This window comes from Sinocyclocheilus grahami, unplaced genomic scaffold (assembly GCF_001515645.1).
Source record: "Sinocyclocheilus grahami isolate Dianchi unplaced genomic scaffold, SAMN03320097.WGS_v1.1 scaffold427.1, whole genome shotgun sequence".
In the NCBI taxonomy this organism is placed as follows: Eukaryota; Metazoa; Chordata; class Actinopteri; order Cypriniformes; family Cyprinidae; genus Sinocyclocheilus; species Sinocyclocheilus grahami.
The window spans coordinates 693,731-717,201 of NW_015505606.1; the positions used below are offsets into that span (position 1 = coordinate 693,731).

The window sequence follows — 23,471 nt, forward strand, 5'->3', positions numbered from 1 at the left end:
AGATAGATAGATAGATAGATAGATAGATAGATAGATAGATAGATAGATAGATAGATAGATAGATAGATAGATAGATAGATAGATAGAGATAGAGAGATAGCGTTTTTCCAGAGGTCTGGAACACAGGACTCATCTCTCCTGTCTTTAAAAGTGGAGACAAAACAGATCCTAATAACTACAGAGGGATCTGTGTAACCAGTCATTTGGGAAAAGTATTTTGCTCAATAATCAACTCTCGGATTTCATCTTTCTTAAAGCAGCACAATGTCATCAGCAAATCTCAAATTGGCTTCCTCCTTAAACATTGAACCACTGACCATATTCACACACTACACACATTAATAAATGAACATGTACATCAAAAGAAAGATGGAAAAATATTTGCATGCTTCATAGATTTTAAGAAGGCATTTGACTCCATTTGGCATAATGGATTGTTTTATAAAATCATTCACAGTGGCATAGGAGGTAGAATATATGACTTAATTAAAAACATGTATAACCAAAATAAATGTGCAGTAAAAATTGGACAGCAAAGGACAGACTATTTTTCTCAACAGCGAGAAGTGAGACAGGGCTGCTGCCTCAGCCCGACTGTATTTAACATGTATATCCATGAACTGGCAGATCTACTGGACCAATCAAACAGTCCAGGACTCAAATTATTCGACACAGAAGTCAAATATTTACTGTATGCAGACGACTTGCTAATTCTATCTAAAACACCAGAAGGTCTCCAGAACAACCTTGACATTTTAACTAAATACTGCCATGATTGGGCCTTAGACGTCAACATCCCAAAAACGAAGATTATGATATTTCAGAATAAAAACAGAAATCTAGAACATAAACATTTATTTACTTTAAACAACACCACACTTACGAGATCTGGGACCCAGCGAGTAACTACAGTCATAAGAACTGGCACAAACACCCTTTAGAAGCTCTGCATGTAGAGTTCTGCAGAAGCATCCTTCATGTGCACAGAAACATAACGCCTGCAGAGCAGAGTTAGGCCGTCTCCCCCTGAATCTAATCATTAAAAAAAGAGTTCTAAAGTTCTGGATCCACTTAAACTCTAGTTCGGAGGATTCTCTTCATTTTAAAGCACTAAAAACACAAAAAAGGAGTGCTCAAAAAAGTCATCTTTGTGTAATGGTGTCAGATCTGACTAACAAAGCACTCGATATCACCAACCCTGAAAAACATGGAAGAATCAAAGAAATTATGAATGAAGAAAAGGAGACATAAATACAGCATTGGAAAGAACAAACCAAAGAGCAAAGTCGTCTCCAATGTTATCTGAAACTCAACAGAGAGTACAGTCTGGCTGACTATCTGGTCTCAGTCAGGAATATAACACACAGACATTTACTGACTAAGTACAGACTGAGTGACCACCAGCTGGCCATAGAGAGAGAACGACATAAAAACACGTGGTTACTTAAAGAAAAGCGAATCTGTACTGAATGTAGATCAGGATCAGTTGAGACGGAGGAACACTTCCTCTTTCACTGTGACAAATACACATCCTTAAGAGACTCACTGTACAGTCAAATACAGCAGAACATTCCTGAGTTCCAGTCGCTCCATGAAAATCACAAATTAAGAATATTATTTGGTGGAGGACCTACTTCCTCTTTGGTAGCACATTATATTTATAAATGCCACAAACTAAGAGTTAAAGAGTGAACACATCTGCATTAGTAGTACCATCAATGTTTATATAAATATATATGGATGTATATTATATGTATTTTTGTTCTGCTATGTACAATTCTTTGGCAATATGTACCCAAGTATGTCATGCCAATAAAGCAATATGAATTGAATTGAGAGAGAGAGAGGAGAGAGATAGATAGATAGATAGATAGATAGATAGATAGATAGATAGCATACGAGGTCAAGATCTTCTATGACTTTCTTTCTTCAGCAGAAAATAAAAAATATATTTACCTAGCCTGGCAGTGGTCTTGACCTTGACTTACCCAACAATTAAAAACATATGTCATATTTTTGACATAAGAGAAAGAAGAAAAGTGAATATCGTTACACTTGTGTTCATTTTTTACACAAAATAAGGCGTCGCTTGCATTTTAAACATAGATTTGTTAAAAAAAATTGTTAAACGCATGTTGGGTCATTTAACCCTTCCACGTTTAGTCAATTAACTTTTTTTACCCAAGTCATATTGCAACCCAGCGCTGGGTCAGTGAGTGAAAAGTGATTTATTAAGGATATTTACCTAGCCTGGCAGTGGTCTTGACCTGGACTTACCCAACAATTAAAAACATATGTCATATTTTTGACATAAGAGAAAGAAGAAAAGTGAATATTGTTACACTTGTGTTCATTTTTTTTACACAAAATAAGGCGTCGCTTGCATTTTAAACATAGATTTGTTAAAAAAAAATTGTTAAACGCATGTTGGGTCATTTAACCCTTCCACGTTTAGTCAATTAACTTTTTTTACCCAAGTCATATTGCAACCCAGCGCTGGGTCAGTGAGTGAAAAGTGATTTATTAAGCAAATTAAGCGTTTGTTAAACAATCAGACTGTTTTATGGACCAGTCCCCTTTTCAGTGCAACAATTCATATTTTGATGGATCATAATCTCATGCAATCTGTAACAAAATAATGTGATTTATTATTTAATATTATTGGAAAGCTATTGTTAAACTGTAATGCGCCTGTGGCAAATTCACATGTACGCAGATGTCCCTTTTAAAAGTGCTGGGTGGCTAATGGTATCAACCAGCGCTGTATATTTTATCGTTCAGCTGGTGCTCTTGTGTAGGCCTGTTGCTCTCATAACGTTATGATGGATGGGTTGCGCACTCGCCAATCCTTTGAGCAGCTCAACGTGATACTCGCTTGTTGAACACAAAGGCTCGTGGATATTTGCATCAAAACCCACTCTATCATCTCCTGTCTCTCTTTTCCACCTACATCTACACTTATTAGACACAATAACGGTTTGACCTAGCTCATGTCAAATGTCATGCAAGGTTCAAAGTAAGTAAGAACAAATAATTGTGAATATAATCAAAACGGCTAAAGCTTCAGACATCTATACGCAATGGCGGCACAGAAACCAAATCTGAAGCCTGCATAGAACCACGAAAATGTGCATTAAGAAGGAAGAAGAAAGGATACAAGAAACTTGAACTTATAAAAGCAAGCATAGATAATTCCTGGTTTATTAGATTTTTATAAAATGCTGTTCTATTCTATTCTATTAATTAATAATTAAACGTGGCTCTAATTTAAAAAAAAATCTCTAATTAGCCAGTTTTTAAATTGTCATCGTGAGTAGGCTATTAATACACTCTTAAAAATAAAGGTGCTTCAAAAGGTTCTTCAAGCAATGCCATAGAAGAACCAGTTTTGGTTCCACAAAGAACCATTCAGTCAAAGGTTCTTTAAAGAATCATCTCTTTCTTACCTTTTTATAATCTGAAGAACCCTTTTTCACCACAAAGAACCTTTTGTGAAACAGAAAGCTTCTTCAGATATGAAAGGTTCTTTATAGAACTATTTAGACAAAAAGGTTCTTCTATGGCATCGAGAAGCACCTTTATTTTTAAGAGTGTACTAATGCATAATGTAATTATTTTCTGACAATCTTTTCATCTTACACTAAGTTATGTGTGTAATATAAACTGTAGGCTATAGCTACAATGCTACATCAAACGTGTAGCCTATAGTATATCGCCTATACAAAAAGAACTTTAGAAATTGTTGTGAAAAACTGTCCTTTTTACATATTTCAGATAACGGTAATAGTAAAAACTCACCTGGCTTCGGAGGTGTGGACCGGTCAGAAATGTTTTTTTTTTTTTTTTTTAGCTCAAAACACATTTTTGTATGCAATAGTGCAAAATCAAAAAAATCTAAATAGATTTAGCTGTAACATGCTATGGTAATGCGTTTATTAGGCTGCTGGCTGATATGATGCAGGTGGAGGCAGAGATGATGGAGAGACATGTCAAAAGCATAATACAATGAGACCCACGTGTCAGTGACCGACTTAATCAACTAAACTCCAGGGCTAATAAAAGCCACAGAGCCCTCACATGAGAACAGTTCCGAGGACATCAGAGAGACTGCGAGAGTGATGGAGTACAGCTACCTAACGTCTAATGCATACGAGTCTGTGATGGACACTGGCCGAGCTTCTAGCCGCTCCACGGAGTTCAGCTCCTGCAGTCAGCCCTTCAGATTTCAATATAACAGGTGCAATCTGGGAAACACAACCAGTTGCCATTTCCTTGCGCCTGGCTCTCACCAACCCTCACACTACATAACAGGTTAGTTTATGCTTTAATCCCATTTTTATTAGTATATGTATATCACATTTATCAAGGATGTTATTATTTGCATTGGCTAAAATGTAAAACTAAAGCAAACCATTTTGCAACCACTTTTTTATTTATTTATTCTGAAAGATATTAATAGTATACTTTTGTTCAGCAAGGGTGAATGTAATTGATCAAAAATCACTTTGGATTAATTTAATGCATCCTTGTTAAGATTTTACAATTGTTTTAAAGATTAAACCATTTTTAAGATGTCAAATAAATACTGTTCTTTTGAACTTTCCATTCATCAACGTATCATGCAGAAAGTAGCTTATATCAAGATTTCACGAAGAAAAAAAATGTTTCTTGAGCACCAAAACAGCATAATAAAATGATGAATTATTAAAAATGCTCCTTATATAGCATATTAATAATTATTTTAAAAGGTGTTATTACAGAAGAAAGTGGGTCGAATGCAATTTAAGTGCATTTAAAACAATGTAGCCTATTATATTGTTTAAAAACATGCTTTTGCTACAAAAGCCATTGCATTTTAGCTTCTTGTTGGTTGTCTTATGCTCATTTTGAAAAGTGTAATAAATGCACAATATTCCAAATTGGCGACTGATTTCTGAAAGATCATGAGGCACTGAAGACTGGCGTAATGGCGGTTGAAAATTCAGCTCTGTTATCACATGAATTACATTTTAAAATCTATTAAAATAGAAAACGGTTATTTTAAATGGTAACAATATTGCTGTTTTTACTGTATCTTTAAAATAAGAGCCTTTTTTAAAAAATCTTACTGTCCCCAAACTTTTGAAGGGCGTAAACAGTTGCTGCAATATAAAACATATATATCTGTGTTTAATTCAAATTTAATTCAACTTCCAGTTCATCCTAATCTTCTGCCTTACGAACGAGGCGTCCAGGAGAGACGCAAACAAAGGCGCGTCCGCACCATCTTCACCAGCGCGCAGCTGAAAGCGCTCGAGCGCGTGTTCTCACAGACTCATTATCCAGACATCTACACCCGAGAGGAGCTCGCGCAGGAGATCCATCTTACTGAAGCTCGAGTTCAGGTATCTGAGCTTCTGCTCTGATCATTCTTCAACTGCGTATGTTCTTTTTGGGTTCTAAGATACATCAAGATCCCCTTCATAGTCATACAGGTTATTCTGTCTATTCTTATTTAAAATGTTTCCATAAATATCTAATATTGGCTAATGTGTATCTGCCATTAATGTGTTCTAGCTGATTGCCCTCAACAAAAACACTAAAATGTAACAAATCCTGAACCTTTCCTGAAAAAGTTATGTTATATAAAAGTTATATTGTTCATATATTGCCAAAATTATTGGGACCCCCCCCCTCCTCCCCCCCTCTCTAATGAACAGGTTTCCATGAGTACAATGTTACATGTTTAAGCATATAATGATATTCTAGGGAGTTGTGTGCTTCTAGGTTTATAGCAACAGTTTGGACAGGACCCTTTTCTATTCATGACAATGCCTCTGTGTATAAGGCAAGGTTCAAAAAGAAATGATTGATTTGACTGGTCTACAGAAAACCAAGTCCTTATCCCAGCTGAACACATTTGGTGTGACATTAAATGCAGACCTTGAGACAAAAACACATCACCAAACACCAATGACTTGTACATATGGTCACATTTTAGACACTTCCAAAACTGTTGCAACAAAGATATATAATTCATGTATTTAAACATTAAACATTGTACTCATGGAAATGAATAAAGTAGTCAAACCTGTTCATTAGAAGGGGGTGTCCCAATACTTTTGGCAAAATAATGCATCTGTCGGACAATTGGAATTAATTAGGTCAGGTACATTTTGAAGTATTTATTCATTAAATGGGTTTATTTGATTTGATTTGATTTAGGTCTGGTTCCAGAACAGACGTGCTAAATTTCGTAAACAGGAGCGTGCAGCTACATGGACCGAGTCATCTTGCGAAGTGAACAGTTCACCTTCTCATGACAGCTCCAAAACACTGACAGTCCCTGACCCAGACAGCACACAACCCACTCTTACCCTAAACCCAGACCACAAACAGGACACCAGCAGTCACAGAGAGGACCAGGCTCCAGACCAACTGCCCTTGTTAGGGATCTGTTCTCTTGAAACACAGAGGTCAAGAGGCCACCAAACTCACTGTGCAACGACTGCCTGCATGTGTTGAGCAGTGAAAGACATGATGTGCCAGTTCAAACACCAGAACCCACTGTCTAGATCTCTATAGTTGCATTTGATTACCTCATTTATGTTATTTTTCTGATCTCATGCAAATAGGAAATTAATAATGCATTGGTCTATTCATTGACAACTAAAACCGATAATGCTTAGGGAATTTTTGTATGGGAGAGATACTTGACATATCTTTTTGAATGATTTTATTCAAATGCAAATAAAGTGGATAGAAAAAGTGTCATATAATCAGTCAACATATGTAATCTTTTACTGCTTTTTGTTCTGGACGAGATGTTTGCTCCAGTTATTTATAATAACATATATTTAGATTTACAACTAAAATTATTTAACATAAAATGCACACAGAGCAATGAAATTACACTGGAAAAAAATAGTGCATTTAAAATAGTTTATTACAGTTTATTTAAAAACATACACTTGCTATAAAAGCCATTGCATTTCAGCGTCTTGTAGGTTGTCTTATATCGCTCATTTTTAAAAGGGTATAATAAATACAGAATATGAAGTTATTTGTCACACACATCTCACTCATCCTTGGCTACTCTTTCCAGTAATTATTGCCTTACTTCTGTTTCAGTTCATATTCTCACAATGTCACAAAATAAAACAAACGAAATACAAGCAACAATCAAAACCGCATCTAAATGACAATGTCTTTTAATCTCAAATATTAACAGAACGCGTAAGCAGAAGTTAAAAAGCAGGAATTATATGCTAGTGTTGCTGAATACAATCTGCCCTCGTTGTTGAATTTGATATTTTGGTGACATTTAGGATTGCAATCCTTTCCAGTTGATTTAGATAAATATAGATATATTTAACAATTTTACATCTCTAAATGCACATGAAATGAGTGTAAAGCTTACAGAGGGTGTTAAGTTTCATTTTTTTAAATCTCTTGTTTGCACATTCATAGTGTTTGAATAAAGTACAAGCGTAAAAGCAGAGTGCTTAGTGCATATGCATAATACTCTCATCAATACACATCGGTAACTTGAAGCTTTGGATGCAAGGGTGGCCGACACTAGACGTTATAGGAGCGCATTTCTAAGGCACAACATTACAGAAGAGAGAAAGGCAACAGAACACATAAAACTGAAAATAAAAAGGGTTACACTTTACATTACAGTGTTTATAAGTTATTACATAATATACTTCTGATTATGTGGAGCTGCTTTGCACAGTTAATGTTATTACTTTAGTCATTCATTTTAGTAGTGTGTAATGTATGTGTAACATGGACATTGTAATGTAAAGCATAATCAAGGAAAGTTTCGGGGATCATGCAATCTTCTTACTATTCAACTGCAGAGCAAAACGTAAATATTAATAACAAATTTGGAAAAATAATCGAATGGAAATGTAAGATCTACCCATTAGCAACATGCTGTTAAACAATACTGCACAAATAAAGTATCAAACCCCTCACTGATCAAACAAGATAAAACAGGCAATGAGAAATGGAGGAAGGAACAGAACATTTCAATCAAAACCACTCCAGTTCATGAAGACGTGTTTTCAAAACATAAATGAAGAAAGTGATGGACAATCTTATCTGTATTTATTTCATGTTGTCAGTTAAGGCATCAGGACAAATCAGCTAGGCCTAAGAGTCGCACATTATGCGTTCGTCTGTTAGTGGAACATAAAAAAAAAATAATGTGACACCTGCAAGACCTTTACAAAAACTGAGATTATTATTAATGCAAAATTTTCTTAAATGAAAACCGGACTTTTGTGCTACCTCATGTTCCTCAAAATGGAAATGGATTCAGTCTCACTCTACATTACAGTGCCCATGTTACAATGGATTTACGCAAGTACTTGAGTAATACTCATGAACAACTGTAGTCAATATGTGGACGTTTATAATTCCATGTCATTGGTGTTAGGCCCAAAACATACTCTAAACAAGTATATGAATGTAGATGATTCTAGCTATGCACCCTCAGTAGTGAGTATACTAAACTATGACGTCAATTTCACTTATAAGAGGCATCCAAAATGTCACTGGCAAAAATGTGAAAATGTCATATCTGCCATTTATAAATAGTCAATATGTGATATTCTTGATGTTGAAAAAATTTCAAAAGTCATATTCACGCTGGCTTTACTGTTCACAGATAACGAACAGTGAAAGAGTGCAAGGTAAGTAGCTAAACATTTAATATTTGAAACTTTTTTTTATAACATAAAAATGTTAACAACCAACAGTAATATCCACTTTTTTGTTTTTTTTTGCCATTTCAAATTATGTTGCCATTTTTCATAGGCATATGAATAAGAGTGAATGGTGGCAAATTTTAAAATAAAAATATTTGCTAATTACGGAGACCCGAAAAAAAATAGTACGCACAATTTACTATTTCGTTCCCTCGATTTATAAATTGTGCACACGATTTATAAATCGAGAGAACTAATTAGTAAATTGTGCACACTATTTATAAATCGAGAGAACTAATTAGTAAATTGTGCACACGATTTATAAATCGAGAGAACTAATTAGTAAATTGTGCACACTATTTATAAATCGAGAGAACTAATTAGTAAATTGTGCACACTATTTATAAATCGAGAGAACTAATTAGTAAATTGTGCACACTATTTAGCAATTCGAGGGAACGAAATAGTAATCGTGTGCACGTTTTAGTACATCGAGGGAACGAATTAGTAAATTGTGCAAACCGTAGGGCTCTGCAGCAAACAGTTCAAATAGATAACTTTACAAAAAAAGTATTTTTCTTATTACGCTATTCTTATTTCTTCTTTTTTTACAAAAAATATTCTTATTCCTTTCATGTTTTTAAAGAATTCTTTAATTATTTAATTCCTTTAGATAAAAAGACCATTACAAACCCCCTTCAAAAAATGGTCCCCCCAATGTTTAAGACATGTTTACAGCCTTGAGTTGCTTATTTAGTCAGAATACAATGCTATTTTTGAATGGCCGTCGATGGCAAAATATGCTTTTTGCTCTCAGAATGTTGTAGTTAGCCTTGACCCTTTGGCTTCTACAAATCAGTTTTCTCTCTTAGGCAAACTACTGTCATGAGGCAACCGTTTTAAGAGAATCTTGATTTTAAATTTTTATATCGTTTTATACACTCTCAAAAAATAATTAGCACCTTTAAGGTACATATTAGGTATGCATTAGTACATTTTGAAAAGGTACTGCCCCACTGACAAGTGTTGTGAGAGTGTTAACAGCTACCTAGATATTATTGGGGTTAATGGTACAGACATTTGACTGATCTCAATCTCAGCCTTTAGAACTGAGGTTTGATATTGACACATTAATCTGCATTTGTGTAAAGTATGTTTCTGGCCTTATTGCTATTGAGATGTGTGTAACATGGCCACTGTGAGGTAAAGTGCTACCGTTACTTCTCATTCTAAAGTGTTAAACTAACAGTATGAACAGACTCGCTGTAGTCTCTGTATTCGCAGTAATATCTTATGGACTTTTTATCATGTAAGCGATAAAGTCGTTTTTTAGCGAGCACAATGACAGTCAAAGAAAGTCCAGAGGAAAACCCATCATGTGTCCATGATTCCAGTTTTGACTTTAATGGCTATGCTTGATTGTGCTGTAAGGAAAACGTTGTATAAACGTAAAATCCGTTCTTCTTGGGTATGGTCCTGGGTCGGTTTAACCTGATTTCACTTCCATTTCTTTGTCAGAAGTGCAGAGGCATCACAATGTTGTTGGCTGGCCAGCAGCTGCAAAGAAGGAGCACATTAAAAATGTCCTGAAAATATGTTTAGGATTGTTTTACCCTTGTACTAGACCCAGATTTTCAATCTTAAAATATGAAAAAACAATCAATCATAAAAATAATAAAAAAAACAAGATAAATGTTTACTTTAAAATACATTTTATGGTAAATTATTACTTAAAATTATTACTGATTGATATGAAATATGTCATATGTGATGTGTGAAGAAAAAGAAAAATTAATGCAAATATTACTTATTAAATTGTAATTACATTACAAAAAATACATTTATAATAACAGATGTTATTGTGTGTATTTAGGATAAATAAAATGCTAGCAATAAAATCAGACTATGCAAGGCAAAGGTGTTATTCTGTAAAACAATGTTATTTCCACCACAGAATGTTATTAATCACAGTACAAAATTTGAAATGTGGTGAAGACTTGACAGAAATCTCTCATTTGATTTACGTATATCAACAAATGAACTAGTGAGATTGTGAAAAGTGTGTTTAAGAGTTAATTTTCTAAATGTCAACAGGCCTCATAGTTGAAGAAATTACTAAAATAATTTAAAGCTAATGTCATTAAGATTTTCCTGTTTATGATACAGAATACAGAAAAAAGGGAATTACAGTAACCTGCACATTTAGGATCATGTTTAAGATACAATTAAAACACATTAAGCCTCACCTCTTGATTTTATGTAGCATTCTTGACAATTAAGAAGTCCATTTCGAATTCTGACGTCAGTTCCAGCACTTGTGTCTCCAAGTAACCCTTTACATATTCCACACTAGAACACATCAGATAATATTTTAAGAGGATGAACAAGTTTCTTATGCACACACAGAGACAAAAGTATCTGAGTTTTACCTTAAAACACTGAATATGGAAGTACAACCCCAAGCTTTCAATGATCATAGCTGCTCCTTTACCCAACGGATGTGCACAACTGGAGCAAAGCTTCTTTCCACTTACTGACCTGCAGAGGGTGCCATACAAAGCCATATATTAAAGGGTTTGTTCACCCAAAAATGAAAATTGGCCCATAAATTACTCACCCTCAAGTCATCCTAGGTGTATATGACTTTCTTCTTTCAGACGAATCCAGTCGGAGTTATATTAAAAATTGTCTTTGATCTTTCAAGCTGTTTAATGCCACTCAGCGGGTGTTGCATGCATCAGTCCAAAAGCAGTTAAATAAAATGTGCAAATCCAATAAAAACAAAGTGTCTCACACGGCTTTGGGGGGTGAACAAAGGCCTTCTGTAGCGAATCGATGCGGTTTTGTAAGAAAAATATCCATATTCAAAACTTAATAATCACTTTAATGTAGCTTGCGCCAACAGTTGTACACGGAAGCAGCTCTGCAAAAGCCGCACCGCACAAAAGCGAATAAAAAAAGATTATTACTTTTTGAATATAGATATTTTCCTTACAAAAACACATCGATTTGCTACAGAAGGCCTTTCTTTGTTCACCCCCTGGAGCCGTGTGACACTTTTTTTTATGGATGGGCGCATTTTATTTAACTGCTTTTGGACGGATGCATGCAACACCCGCTGCGTGGCATTAAACAGCTTGAAAGATTAAAGACAATTTTTTATATAACTCCGACTGGATTCGTCTGAAAGAAGAAAGTCATATACACCTAGGATGACTTGAGGGTGAGTAATTTATGGACTAATTTTCATTTTTGGGTGAACTGACCCTTTAATGTAAAACATTCTTTTCTTGTCAGGTCTTGGATGAAAAGCAATAATAAAAAAAAGACTTTAAAGAGGTAACAAATGCAATACAGGCATGCAATTTAAATAAATAGGATTGTGCGCAAAGCATTTTAGTATGATTATGTAACTACTGAAATGAAAGCAATGATTATGCCTTATTATCATGGTGGCACAACTTGGATCATCATGTGCTGAACCTAAATCAACAGTTTTGCATTTTATGGACAGTTTTATGGATTATGGACGTATTTTGGTCAGAAGCAATGGTTTAAAGTTAAAATGCCTTAATGATGAATTTATTACAAACACACAGCTTTTCACTTCACAAGGTGCTAATTGAAGGACTGAAGTGTGGTTTACTTGTACATTACTAAGATGTTTTTATCAGCTGTTCGACTCATTCTGACGGCACCCATTCACTGTAGAGGATTCATTGGTGAGCAAGTGATCCAATGCTACATCTCTCTAAATCTGTTCCAATGAAGAAACAAACTCATCTACATCTTGGATGGCCTGAGGATGAGTACATTTTCAGCAAATGTTCATTTTTGGGCGAACTGTTCCTTTAAACCAATACTTTTGCATTTCAATTAAATGCAAGAAATCTTACAGGCCAGTTCAACAGCATGATGCAATCACTGTGTCTGGGTGAAGCATACAAATGCTTATGAAGCCTATTACTAAAATGCTCCACACACACACACACATACACACACACACACACATGTATCTCCATGTGATTGAGTATGTGTTGGAGGGAAGGCTCATACCTGCTGGGTGATGGAGGTGGCGTGTCTTGTGATGGTGTGGGTGATTTTGATGGGTGTGTCCCTAAAACATTTTCACACGACCCAGTCCTGCCAGCAGCCGCACACACATACAACACAAGCATAGAGACACACAACTGTGAAAGCAAGTCATATGCAGAAATGTTCCATGGCCCGAGAAAAAAACGTAATATGACCAGGGGCCTCATTTATAACCTGAAACATGCCCTGAAAGAGGCGTACGCCACTTCCTACGCAAAAGATGGGATTTATAAAAAACAAACTTGAAGGGAAAATTTGCGCACCTGCACGCAAACTCTGACCCATGCGTACGCACACTTTTACTACAGTGAGCAAAACAATGAAGTACTTTAAACTCTGTTTTCATTTTGATATAAACAATTAGTTTAAAAATGACACTCATTAATGGAGATGAGCACTGAGATTACATAAAGTCATTATGCAGAAGTTAAAAGATTATATAGATTAAAAATGACACTCATTAATGGAGATGAGCACTGAGATAACATAAAGTCATTATGCAGAAGTTAAAAGATTATATAGATTAAAAATGACACTCATTAATGGAGATGAGCACTGAGATAACATAAAGTCATTATGCAGAAGTTAAAGATTATATGAATAGACATATTTGTAGTGGATGCGCTATATTTTTGATGACTTTTCCTGTGGCATGCTATGTTTTAATGACAGGGAGGAGTGCTAGGCGCACAATAATTCCTCCTTAAACTAAACTGCAGATCTCACGTTATGAGAAAATATTTTTAGTGAGAACAAGGAAATGATGCGCACTTTGAATATTATGGGAGACACTGCTGGATTCGGTGGATGAACGGTCCATCGGCCGGTTTGAATAGGTCCAATGATAATACTGTACAACTACTGCTGCACAGAGATGTTGATGTGTGCAGGCAGACTCCTTCTGTGATAGTCATATTTGAAGGATAGAATTGAAAGGAAACGGTAAGATTTGCACGTTTCATTTTATAAAAATGTTGTCAGTGACGCACCGAGTCAGACAACTGCATTTTCTACTGCAAAATATAAGTTGGCCAAACTAGCCTATATAAATACTCTAAAACGTATGTGTACATTATCAGCAAAATGGCATAAATTTGATTTATTGAAAACAATTAAAATAGCCTACTATTCGGTCAGTGTAAAAGAATGAATCAACTCTTTTCTAAAATGTTTCTCTGAGAAGTATTTTATACAATTTTGTTTTTATGGATTTTTTTATATATTTATTCTAAAATATAACAAGGTAACTGGATGATTTTTAGCAATGTAAATTGTATGGCAGAAATGGCATTTATAGTCCGTATCTCCTTAATGTCTTGTACCTCTGATGGAGTTAAACATGGTGTCACGTGGATGGGAATATGCATGGAAATGATATGCAGATGAGGTTATGCATAGGAAAACTAGGCATGGTAAGCTCCATATATGGTGATTTCGGGGAGGAGAAGGGGTGGAAATGCACATACGCACAATCTTTCTCTGACTGGGATTTATAAAAGGATTTTTGCGCAGGTTCTGGTGTAAGAATGGTTTTATAAATCGGAAAACTTTTGTGCGTACGCAGAATCTAGCTTTCGTGCGTATGCACACTTTTAGGATGAATTCTACATAAAGTTTTATAAATGAGGCCCCTGATCTTTAAAACATCCTCCACTCATAGCAAAGCCAAGCAGCATTTTGGCACACATGTGTGTATGCAAGCCAGCATGCATTCCCACAAACACACACACCTCCTCATCTTTGTGGTCTGGCTCTGAGGTGGACTCGGTTTACGATCCAGTGAGGCAGTTTTCTTCAAATCTTCTTGTCTGTCTTTAGACTTACAGCTCCAAGAGCCATCTGTAATAACACAAAGAGAAAAAGCATGCGTGTCTCCTAATTTGCTGTTTTAATTGAGTATCCAGTGTGCAGGTAACACTTTAAGTTGTCCTTGTTACACGTTACATGTATTTACTATTATAATAACAAAAAATTATGCATAATTACGTGCAAGTAACCCTAAGCCAAACCCTGATCCTAAACCTAACCATATAGTAAGTACATGTAGTTAATTAATATTACTCAGTACTTAAATGTATAACTACACTGTAACAAGGACACCTTAAAATAAAGTGTAACCGTTTTGTATATACGTAAACATTATTGTGGCAGACGAGTTAAGCATTAAAAAAATATGTTCTTGTATTTATTTTTTAAGTTTTAACAAGGCTATTTTTAAGTTGTATTATATATAAAAAAAATTTTTTTTTATAATTTAAAGTTTTCAGAAATGTTGGTAGAAGTCAGCATGGCATAAACTACAAGAGAGAAATTCAAAAAAGGATCCTTTTTTGTGTGTATTAAGAAAACAATGTCAGATATTTTCTTTTTTTATGAAAGCTTCGTTCAGGTCAAATGATGTAATCCTAATAAAATTATTTGATATCAATTAAAAGAACATTATATATATATATATATATATATACACACACACACACACACTCTATTATATAGAGTGTTGTATTATAGTAATAATAATAATAATACTATTGCTATTATTTAGAATAACATAATATAATATAATATAACTAAATATAAATATATTAATGACTTATTTAATATTAGATTTAAAAATATCTAAAATGTTGTTATAAGAAGATTGGTTATTTCTAAAAACCTCTTGTCCTCCAAATCAAGGTCATTATATTTAATGAATATAATAATAATAATAATTGATGTTGAAAATTTTTGAATTTAATTGAAGTTACTTTTTACATGATGGTTGCTTCACTTGACATTTTACAGTCTATTATTATAATTTTTTCTTTGTAGATAATCAAAAATGTATGAAACCAAGAAAAAAATATATTTTTTTACATGTTTACTAAAAATATTTATTTTATCAATTGCATTTTGTCATTTAGGACATCCATTTTGACCCAGGGTTAGTGTTTGTGTCTTACCCTGTATAAACTGCAGTTGTGGTGTAGCTGTTTGGCTCTCCTGAGGTTCAGTTCTCTGACCATTCTGCTGAGCTGGTGTGATTACTTGATCAGGGCTAGAAAGGTTATATTAACATTGAAACATCCTTTCAGACATATCCTGTGTGCAGAGTTATGATATCAACACTTGCATCTGTACTTGACCATTACACATTTTCCAATGACAGGTTGCCAGAGTACATCAAAATCAGCTGAAATAAATTGCATTTGACATTAAAATTGTAATACATTTGCTTTGTAGGGTTTGTTACTATAGCAAGTTACCATTATTCTCGTGGAAAAAATTTTTTTTTTCAAATGGATTTTGTATGTACTCCACCTGTGTGTAAGTCTACTACTCTGGTTTGTCTGTGCCTGTTTCTCCAACATTTCCTGTTTCTTTTCCCAGTCAGCCAAGGAGAGGACAATGGTGTCATGTGGGGCTGAGGGCTGGGTGAGGGACGGAGCCTCTGTCACCATACAGGATGATAAACCTGAGGTGCGAGGGGTCAGTGGGGTCACGGTTTCCTCCAGTATCCGCCTTTCCTATTGATTAAGAGCTAATTAGTGGTCATTAAGAACCAATTAGATCTCATGTGAAACAGTTAAAATATGTACCTCTTCATGGTGTCTCCTCTCATCCTCTTCCACTTCTCTCTGTGCTCTCTCCCACTCCTCCTTCAGCTTCCCTTGCTCTCGCTGATATTTCTCCTGCAGAAAAAGAAAAAGAGGGATTAAAGGTATAGTTCACTTCAGTCATAATTTATTCAACCTTATGTTGTTTCAAGCTGCATAACTTTGCTTTCATCTGTGGAACACAAAAGGAGAAATTCAGAAAAAGTTACTGTTTGCCCCTTTTTCATGCAATAACAACGAATGGGAATCATATTATTTTTATGAAACACTTTATTCAGGTCAAATGGAGGAACTCTAAGAAAACTTTGATATTTATGAAATTGAAACATTTTTGATAATAATTTGTACTTTTTGTATTATTTGTTGCATATTTGTATTATTATTATTATTATTGTACTTCTACTTGACATTTTTAAATGCATACTTAAAAAAAAAAGGATAGAAAAAAGTTAGTTTTGAAGGATTTTTGAAAAAAATTGAAAATAGAAATATTGTTAAATATTACTACAATTAAAAATCTTTTTTTTAAATATATTTAAAATTCATTTAATATCAAGGATGAATTTGAAACAGCAGCTATTACTCCAGTTTTCAGTGTCGCAAGATCCTTCAGAAATCATTCTAATATCTAAAATAAACGTTGAAAACTTCAATTTGAAACTACAGAACAGCATTTATTTGAAATAGATTTTTTTTGAATAACATAAAAGTCTTTGCTTTCACTTTTGAACAATTTAATCCATCCATGTTGAACAAGAAATATTTTCTTTTAAAAATCTTGACCCCAAAAGCATCTAGATATCGCTGTATAAGCTGAATAAAAAGCAGAAACGTTTGACTGATGAAACGTAAAGACATTAAACACACGGCTGCGACAATATATGGGTCGTGTGTTTCAGCTCCTGTTTTGTGTTTCTGTTCAGTTTGTGTTTGTCAGGTCTACTCGTTATCTACTTGTTGTGAACGTCATCCTTGTGCTCTGTGTCTCCCATTGGAATCATTAAAGACTATCGTTTTTATGAAATCTCCTCGTTCCTCCCGTTCCCTTGCTCCAGCGAAGTGTGACAGAAGACCTGACCAAAACAGGTTTCATCGTGAGGGAGAAAGCTGTGGACGGTGAGAGCATGGAGTGGAGCTCCGCCCACTGCACCGCGGCTGAGGGTGAGCTGATAATACATCTGGGGCTGCTGGACTTAGAAGGGGACCTTACTGACTGGGAAACTGAGCTGGAAGCCGATGTGCCCCCTCTCCTCTCTCCTTCGTCCCCGCTGGTCCCGTCCAGCCCTGAGGGGGCTCCCGTTTCTCAGCTCAGCTAGGAGTGGGCTCTGATCCCCGAGGGCAGCCCTGAGAGCCGGGAGGCTCATGAATGCCCGCCCACCCGCCTGCTCCTGCCTCCTCCACTGCTGTCGTCTGGCAGTCCCTCTGCTCGCCCTCAGCCCACCATCAATACGGTGCAAGCGCCGCGGGCCTGCCATCATCCAGCGTTGCCTTAGCTGGAGAATCCCTCACCTCCGCCTCCAGCCTCCGAGGCCCGGACTCCGCCTCGGCCCATAGACCCAGCGGCTCCACCTCGGCTCCTAGCTCCCTCACCTCCACTGTCACCCGTCGATCCACCAGCTCCACCAGGCTCCCTCGTCCCTCCGGCTCTGCCTTGGTCGGGCGTCGACCCGCCATTGCCTCAGGACTCCGCTCCTCCGGCTGCACCTTGTTGCTCCGTCCCACCGGCTACATTGGGCTCCTTCCTCCTGCCAGCTCCACCTTGGTCCTCAGTCGCTCCGACTCCGCCGCGGATCTCCGTCTCCACCTCAGTTGCCAGAGCCCTCAGCTCTACCCTGGCCCCCCAGATCCTCAGCATCCCCATCTCGGGCTCCTCCACCACCTGCTCCGACGCGGTTGGTCGGCCCCCTGGAGTCGGCGGCCATTCCTCCTCCATGGCTTCTCCCTCCGTCGGCTCCACCGTGGGTCACCATCATGGCTGTGGCCTGGGTCCTGTTTGGCTCCTCCTGCTCCAAGCCCCTCCTGTCGCCTCCCTCCATCATCTCCTCCCTGGACTCTGTCTGCCGGCCCCCTCCCGGGTGTCCGTCCTCCTCCTGAGCCTCCTCCTTAGTTCCCACCCATTACCCCCTCCCGAAATGTCATGTGTTTCAGTTCCTGTTTTGCCTTATTTGGCCAAGTTCCTGTCCTCGTTTAATTTGATTGTTCCATTGATGTCACCTGTGTTCCCCTGATTGCCCTGTGTTTAAAAGTCCTAGTCTGTTCAGTTTGTGTTTGCCAGGTCTACTCGTTATCTACTTGTTGTGAACGTCATCCTTGTGCTCTGTCTCCCATTGGAATCATTAAAGACTCTCGTTTTTGTGAAGTCTCCTCGTTCCTCCTATTCCCTTTGCTCCAGTGACAATATGGTTTATGTGTGTTTTTCAAGTCCTCTCCAAGTAATAAATAAAGTTATGAATAATGCAGTGCTAATTGAAGTAGCGTTTATTATTAGTATAGAAACTATTCTGCCACCTTCTGTGATACAAATTGAAAAAATAAATAAATCACAAAATTGTCATTAGGAAAATATAGGAACATTTTATAGAATACAAATGATTTGTTATTGTCCAGCAGTGTATTTGATTTCTTAGCCAACTAAAAATAAGAAATAAGAGAAAAATAAAACTTGTCAATTACTTGTAATTTAAAAAAAAAAGGTATTAGTACATTATACATTTCTGTCCCCCTCACTTCTGAAATGATGGCTACGCCCCTGGTATGAAACCATAAATACACAAGTGCTTTTGTGACCTTTATGAAAATTGAAAGCTTCAGTCCTCTTTTATTGTTACTGCATGGACAAGACTGATCAACACATTCTTCAAAATTTCTCCTTTTGTATTTCACAGGTATACCAAAGTCAACAAAAAGTGTGATAGATTTGAGAGAATGTGAAGGGAAGACAGGAAGAGATGGTAAAATGCTAACCAGAACACAACAACAGAGAAAGTTGTCTCTACAGAACAGCAGATGCTCACTTCTCTCAGACAAACCCCAAGCTGGCTACTGTACCTGCAGCAGGCGTTCCTGCTCCTGCTGCCACCTCTCCTGTCGTCTACGCTCTTCATTAGGATCCCATGTCCAGTGATCAACCCTTTTTGCAAGGTTCAACATTGGGGTTTCAATCTGATTCACACACACACACACACACACACACACACACACACACAAACACAGAAGCAGAAAGGAAAAAAGGAAAGTAGGTAAGAAGACAGGGTGCATCTATGCTGTTTTAACTAGGTATGAGCATGAGTACTCGAAAGTAATGATCAATTATTAAAAATCAGTTGTGTAACTTGATGTTTTTGTTCAACGTGCCAAAATTGGGCCTAATTTTTTATTAAGTGATTTGTTACAGTAACAATTTGAGTGCTACTTTGTAGTTGTGGGCTTTTGTGGGCAACTTGTTTCAATTGGTTACTTTAAACCTTTGTTCAGACCAGTAAAAACAACAAAATCCAAAAATATTTTCTTGTTGCTGAAACAACTCATATCTCTTCAGATTTTGCAGTTCTAACAGCAAAAACACACATGAAATCCAAAGTTCACAAACGTGACTGAAACCAAATTTTCAGTTTAAACAGTTAAAAAATATATTAATAAAATATTTTTAAAAAATCAAAGCTATATATATAAATAAAAAAGACAAAACTATATAAAATTACTAAAGCTTAAAATATAAAATATCATATAAAATATTAATAAATAGTATAACAATAGATACAACTAAATGCAACAGAATGCTGTTTTTTTAGATCCATCAACACTTTTTAACTATTTGTGTTGTAACTTGACACTCTGTCTTGAAAGCATAAAGCTATTGGTGCGATACACTGAAACAGCAAACATGCCAAATACAATCTGTTCCCATCAAGCCAGTACTCTAACAGCCAAAATGACCAAAATGCACATCCCTAGTTACAATGAAGGACTAACAAAGGAAAAAAGAGTGAAAAGAAATAAAGAGAGATTCAGGAAGAGTGAGTGTGATTTTGGCATACTTAAGTACTTACACAATCAATGGAGTAGTCAATCCCCTCTGTGGAGGAAAGAAGAGGGGAACAGTGACTTTAGAAACTCATCATATACTCATTAATCTCTTCATGTGCTAATGAAAGTTATAGCACCATAGGAGCTCAAACTGGTACACAGATACACAGAGCATAAAACATTAAAATGACACAGAAAAAAAGAAGTGTTGAGACATGATGTCTCTATTTACACCCGGTACTAACATCCATCTTGTGATCCTTGTTTACATATATTATTATTATTACTCACTTGCATCTCCTGAATCCACTTATGATCAGATTTTGACAGGTTTCATTGTGTTACTATATTTATAGTCTTCATCACTTCCAAATATGGTTTGAGGGATTCAATCAATGATTTTGGACCCTGTTTACACCTTTATGTAACTGCCCACTTGTGATTCTATCAGCTGAGATGGATATGAATACCTGGTATAAGCAGAGGCAAAGAAAAGAAGGATCTATTCTCTGGGAGTTGTAAATCTAGACATGAAAACAACAGAAAAAAAGCAATAACACAGAGCATCTTAATTTCTACATGTTCAATTACTGTGCATGACTGTACAATGACCCGACTAAATAAATCAGATCTATAGTCATGGAGTGCTGACATATGTCCATGCTACAGATGCCTGATGAGGACAAAATGACACACAACTCTATGTTTAGAAGGAAAGATGAGGAAAGAGTGGGGTAAGACGTGAGAGTGGGTAAACTGAATAACCTCCTTAAGAAATTGTGCAAGATTTTTGTCATGTGACTATATACTAGTAAATATATACTATAGACTAGTAAATCAAAGTCAAAGTACCTTTTCTACATGGCAATTAAAATTAATTTTATGTCAAAGCAAATGTATCTGGTTCTATAACTATATATCATACACTGTATATTGGTAAATTGCAATTGTATAACCATGTATATTATTTGAGATTGGCCATTAAATATAATATAATATAATAATAATATTATTATTATGATTATTATAATTATTTTAAAATAATTAGCTGCATGGAGTAAAGCTGAGTAGCACATTGTTGTCATTATTATTATCTATTCATTATTATTATTATTTGAAAGTATTATGTTGCTCGTCTACGCTCTTCATTAGGATCCCATGTCCAGTGATCAACCCTTTTTGCAAGGTTCAACATTGGGGTTTCAATCTGATTCACACACACACACACACACACACACACACACACACACAAACACAGAAGCAGAAAGGAAAAAAGGAAAGTAGGTAAGAAGACAGGGTGCATCTATGCTGTTTTAACTAGGTATGAGCATGAGTACTCGAAAGTAATGATCAATTATTAAAAATCAGTTGTGTAACTTGATGTTTTTGTTCAACGTGCCAAAATTGGGCCTAATTTTTTATTAAGTGATTTGTTACAGTAACAATTTGAGTGCTACTTTGTAGTTGTGGGCTTTTGTGGGCAACTTGTTTCAATTGGTTACTTTAAACCTTTGTTCAGACCAGTAAAAACAACAAAATCCAAAAATATTTTCTTGTTGCTGAAACAACTCATATCTCTTCAGATTTTGCAGTTCTAACAGCAAAAACACACATGAAATCCAAAGTTCACAAACGTGACTGAAACCAAATTTTCAGTTTAAACAGTTAAAAAATATATTAATAAAATATTTTTAAAAAATCAAAGCTATATATATAAATAAAAAAGACAAAACTATATAAAATTACTAAAGCTTAAAATATAAAATATCATATAAAATATTAATAAATAGTATAACAATAGATACAACTAAATGCAACAGAATGCTGTTTTTTTAGATCCATCAACACTTTTTAACTATTTGTGTTGTAACTTGACACTCTGTCTTGAAAGCATAAAGCTATTGGTGCGATACACTGAAACAGCAAACATGCCAAATACAATCTGTTCCCATCAAGCCAGTACTCTAACAGCCAAAATGACCAAAATGCACATCCCTAGTTACAATGAAGGACTAACAAAGGAAAAAAGAGTGAAAAGAAATAAAGAGAGATTCAGGAAGAGTGAGTGTGATTTTGGCATACTTAAGTACTTACACAATCAATGGAGTAGTCAATCCCCTCTGTGGAGGAAAGAAGAGGGGAACAGTGACTTTAGAAACTCATCATATACTCATTAATCTCTTCATGTGCTAATGAAAGTTATAGCACCATAGGAGCTCAAACTGGTACACAGATACACAGAGCATAAAACATTAAAATGACACAGAAAAAAAGAAGTGTTGAGACATGATGTCTCTATTTACACCCGGTACTAACATCCATCTTGTGATCCTTGTTTACATATATTATTATTATTACTCACTTGCATCTCCTGAATCCACTTATGATCAGATTTTGACAGGTTTCATTGTGTTACTATATTTATAGTCTTCATCACTTCCAAATATGGTTTGAGGGATTCAATCAATGATTTTGGACCCTGTTTACACCTTTATGTAACTGCCCACTTGTGATTCTATCAGCTGAGATGGATATGAATACCTGGTATAAGCAGAGGCAAAGAAAAGAAGGATCTATTCTCTGGGAGTTGTAAATCTAGACATGAAAACAACAGAAAAAAAGCAATAACACAGAGCATCTTAATTTCTACATGTTCAATTACTGTGCATGACTGTACAATGACCCGACTAAATAAATCAGATCTATAGTCATGGAGTGCTGACATATGTCCATGCTACAGATGCCTGATGAGGACAAAATGACACACAACTCTATGTTTAGAAGGAAAGATGAGGAAAGAGTGGGGTAAGACGTGAGAGTGGGTAAACTGAATAACCTCCTTAAGAAATTGTGCAAGATTTTTGTCATGTGACTATATACTAGTAAATATATACTATAGACTAGTAAATCAAAGTCAAAGTACCTTTTCTACATGGCAATTAAAATTAATTTTATGTCAAAGCAAATGTATCTGGTTCTATAACTATATATCATACACTGTATATTGGTAAATTGCAATTGTATAACCATGTATATTATTTGAGATTGGCCATTAAAT

General features: G+C 35.7%; 2 protein-coding genes across 2 annotated transcripts in view; one reads left to right on the top strand and one right to left on the bottom strand.

Annotated features, from left to right (window-relative positions):
- The first annotated feature begins 4,035 nt into the window (after positions 1-4,035).
- Positions 4,036-6,742, top strand: LOC107551569 (paired mesoderm homeobox protein 2B-like). The gene is made up of 3 exons (XM_016233210.1): positions 4,036-4,311; positions 5,197-5,384; positions 6,205-6,742. The coding sequence occupies exons 1-3, from the start codon at positions 4,119-4,121 to the stop codon at positions 6,502-6,504; spliced, it is 681 nt and encodes a 226-aa protein (XP_016088696.1). The 5' UTR covers positions 4,036-4,118; the 3' UTR covers positions 6,505-6,742.
- Positions 6,743-9,167: 2,425 nt separating this feature from the next.
- LOC107551594 (LIM and calponin homology domains-containing protein 1-like) overlaps positions 9,168-23,471 on the bottom strand; it is a 34,900-nt gene continuing 20,596 nt past the window's right edge. Inside the window, exons 16-24 of the mRNA XM_016233262.1 lie at positions 22,508-22,533; positions 16,370-16,462; positions 16,092-16,297; positions 15,734-15,828; positions 14,522-14,630; positions 12,753-12,839; positions 11,126-11,234; positions 10,943-11,045; positions 9,168-10,253 (exon numbers count right to left, since the gene is read on the bottom strand). Of these exons, the coding sequence (XP_016088748.1) occupies positions 10,228-10,253; positions 10,943-11,045; positions 11,126-11,234; positions 12,753-12,839; positions 14,522-14,630; positions 15,734-15,828; positions 16,092-16,297; positions 16,370-16,462; positions 22,508-22,533 (854 nt within the window). The 3' untranslated portion in view covers positions 9,168-10,227. The remainder of the gene's footprint in view (positions 10,254-10,942; positions 11,046-11,125; positions 11,235-12,752; positions 12,840-14,521; positions 14,631-15,733; positions 15,829-16,091; positions 16,298-16,369; positions 16,463-22,507; positions 22,534-23,471) is intronic.

Excerpts from the sequence above, each read along its gene's own strand:
- LOC107551569 (XM_016233210.1), top strand. The coding sequence starts at position 4,119 with ATGGAGTACAGCTACCTAACGTCTAATGCATACGAGTCTGTGATGGAC. Across the intron at positions 4,312-5,196 it reads ACCCTCACACTACATAACAG|TTCATCCTAATCTTCTGCCT; the intron begins GTTAGTTTATGC and ends TTCAACTTCCAG. Across the intron at positions 5,385-6,204 it reads TTACTGAAGCTCGAGTTCAG|GTCTGGTTCCAGAACAGACG; the intron begins GTATCTGAGCTT and ends GATTTGATTTAG.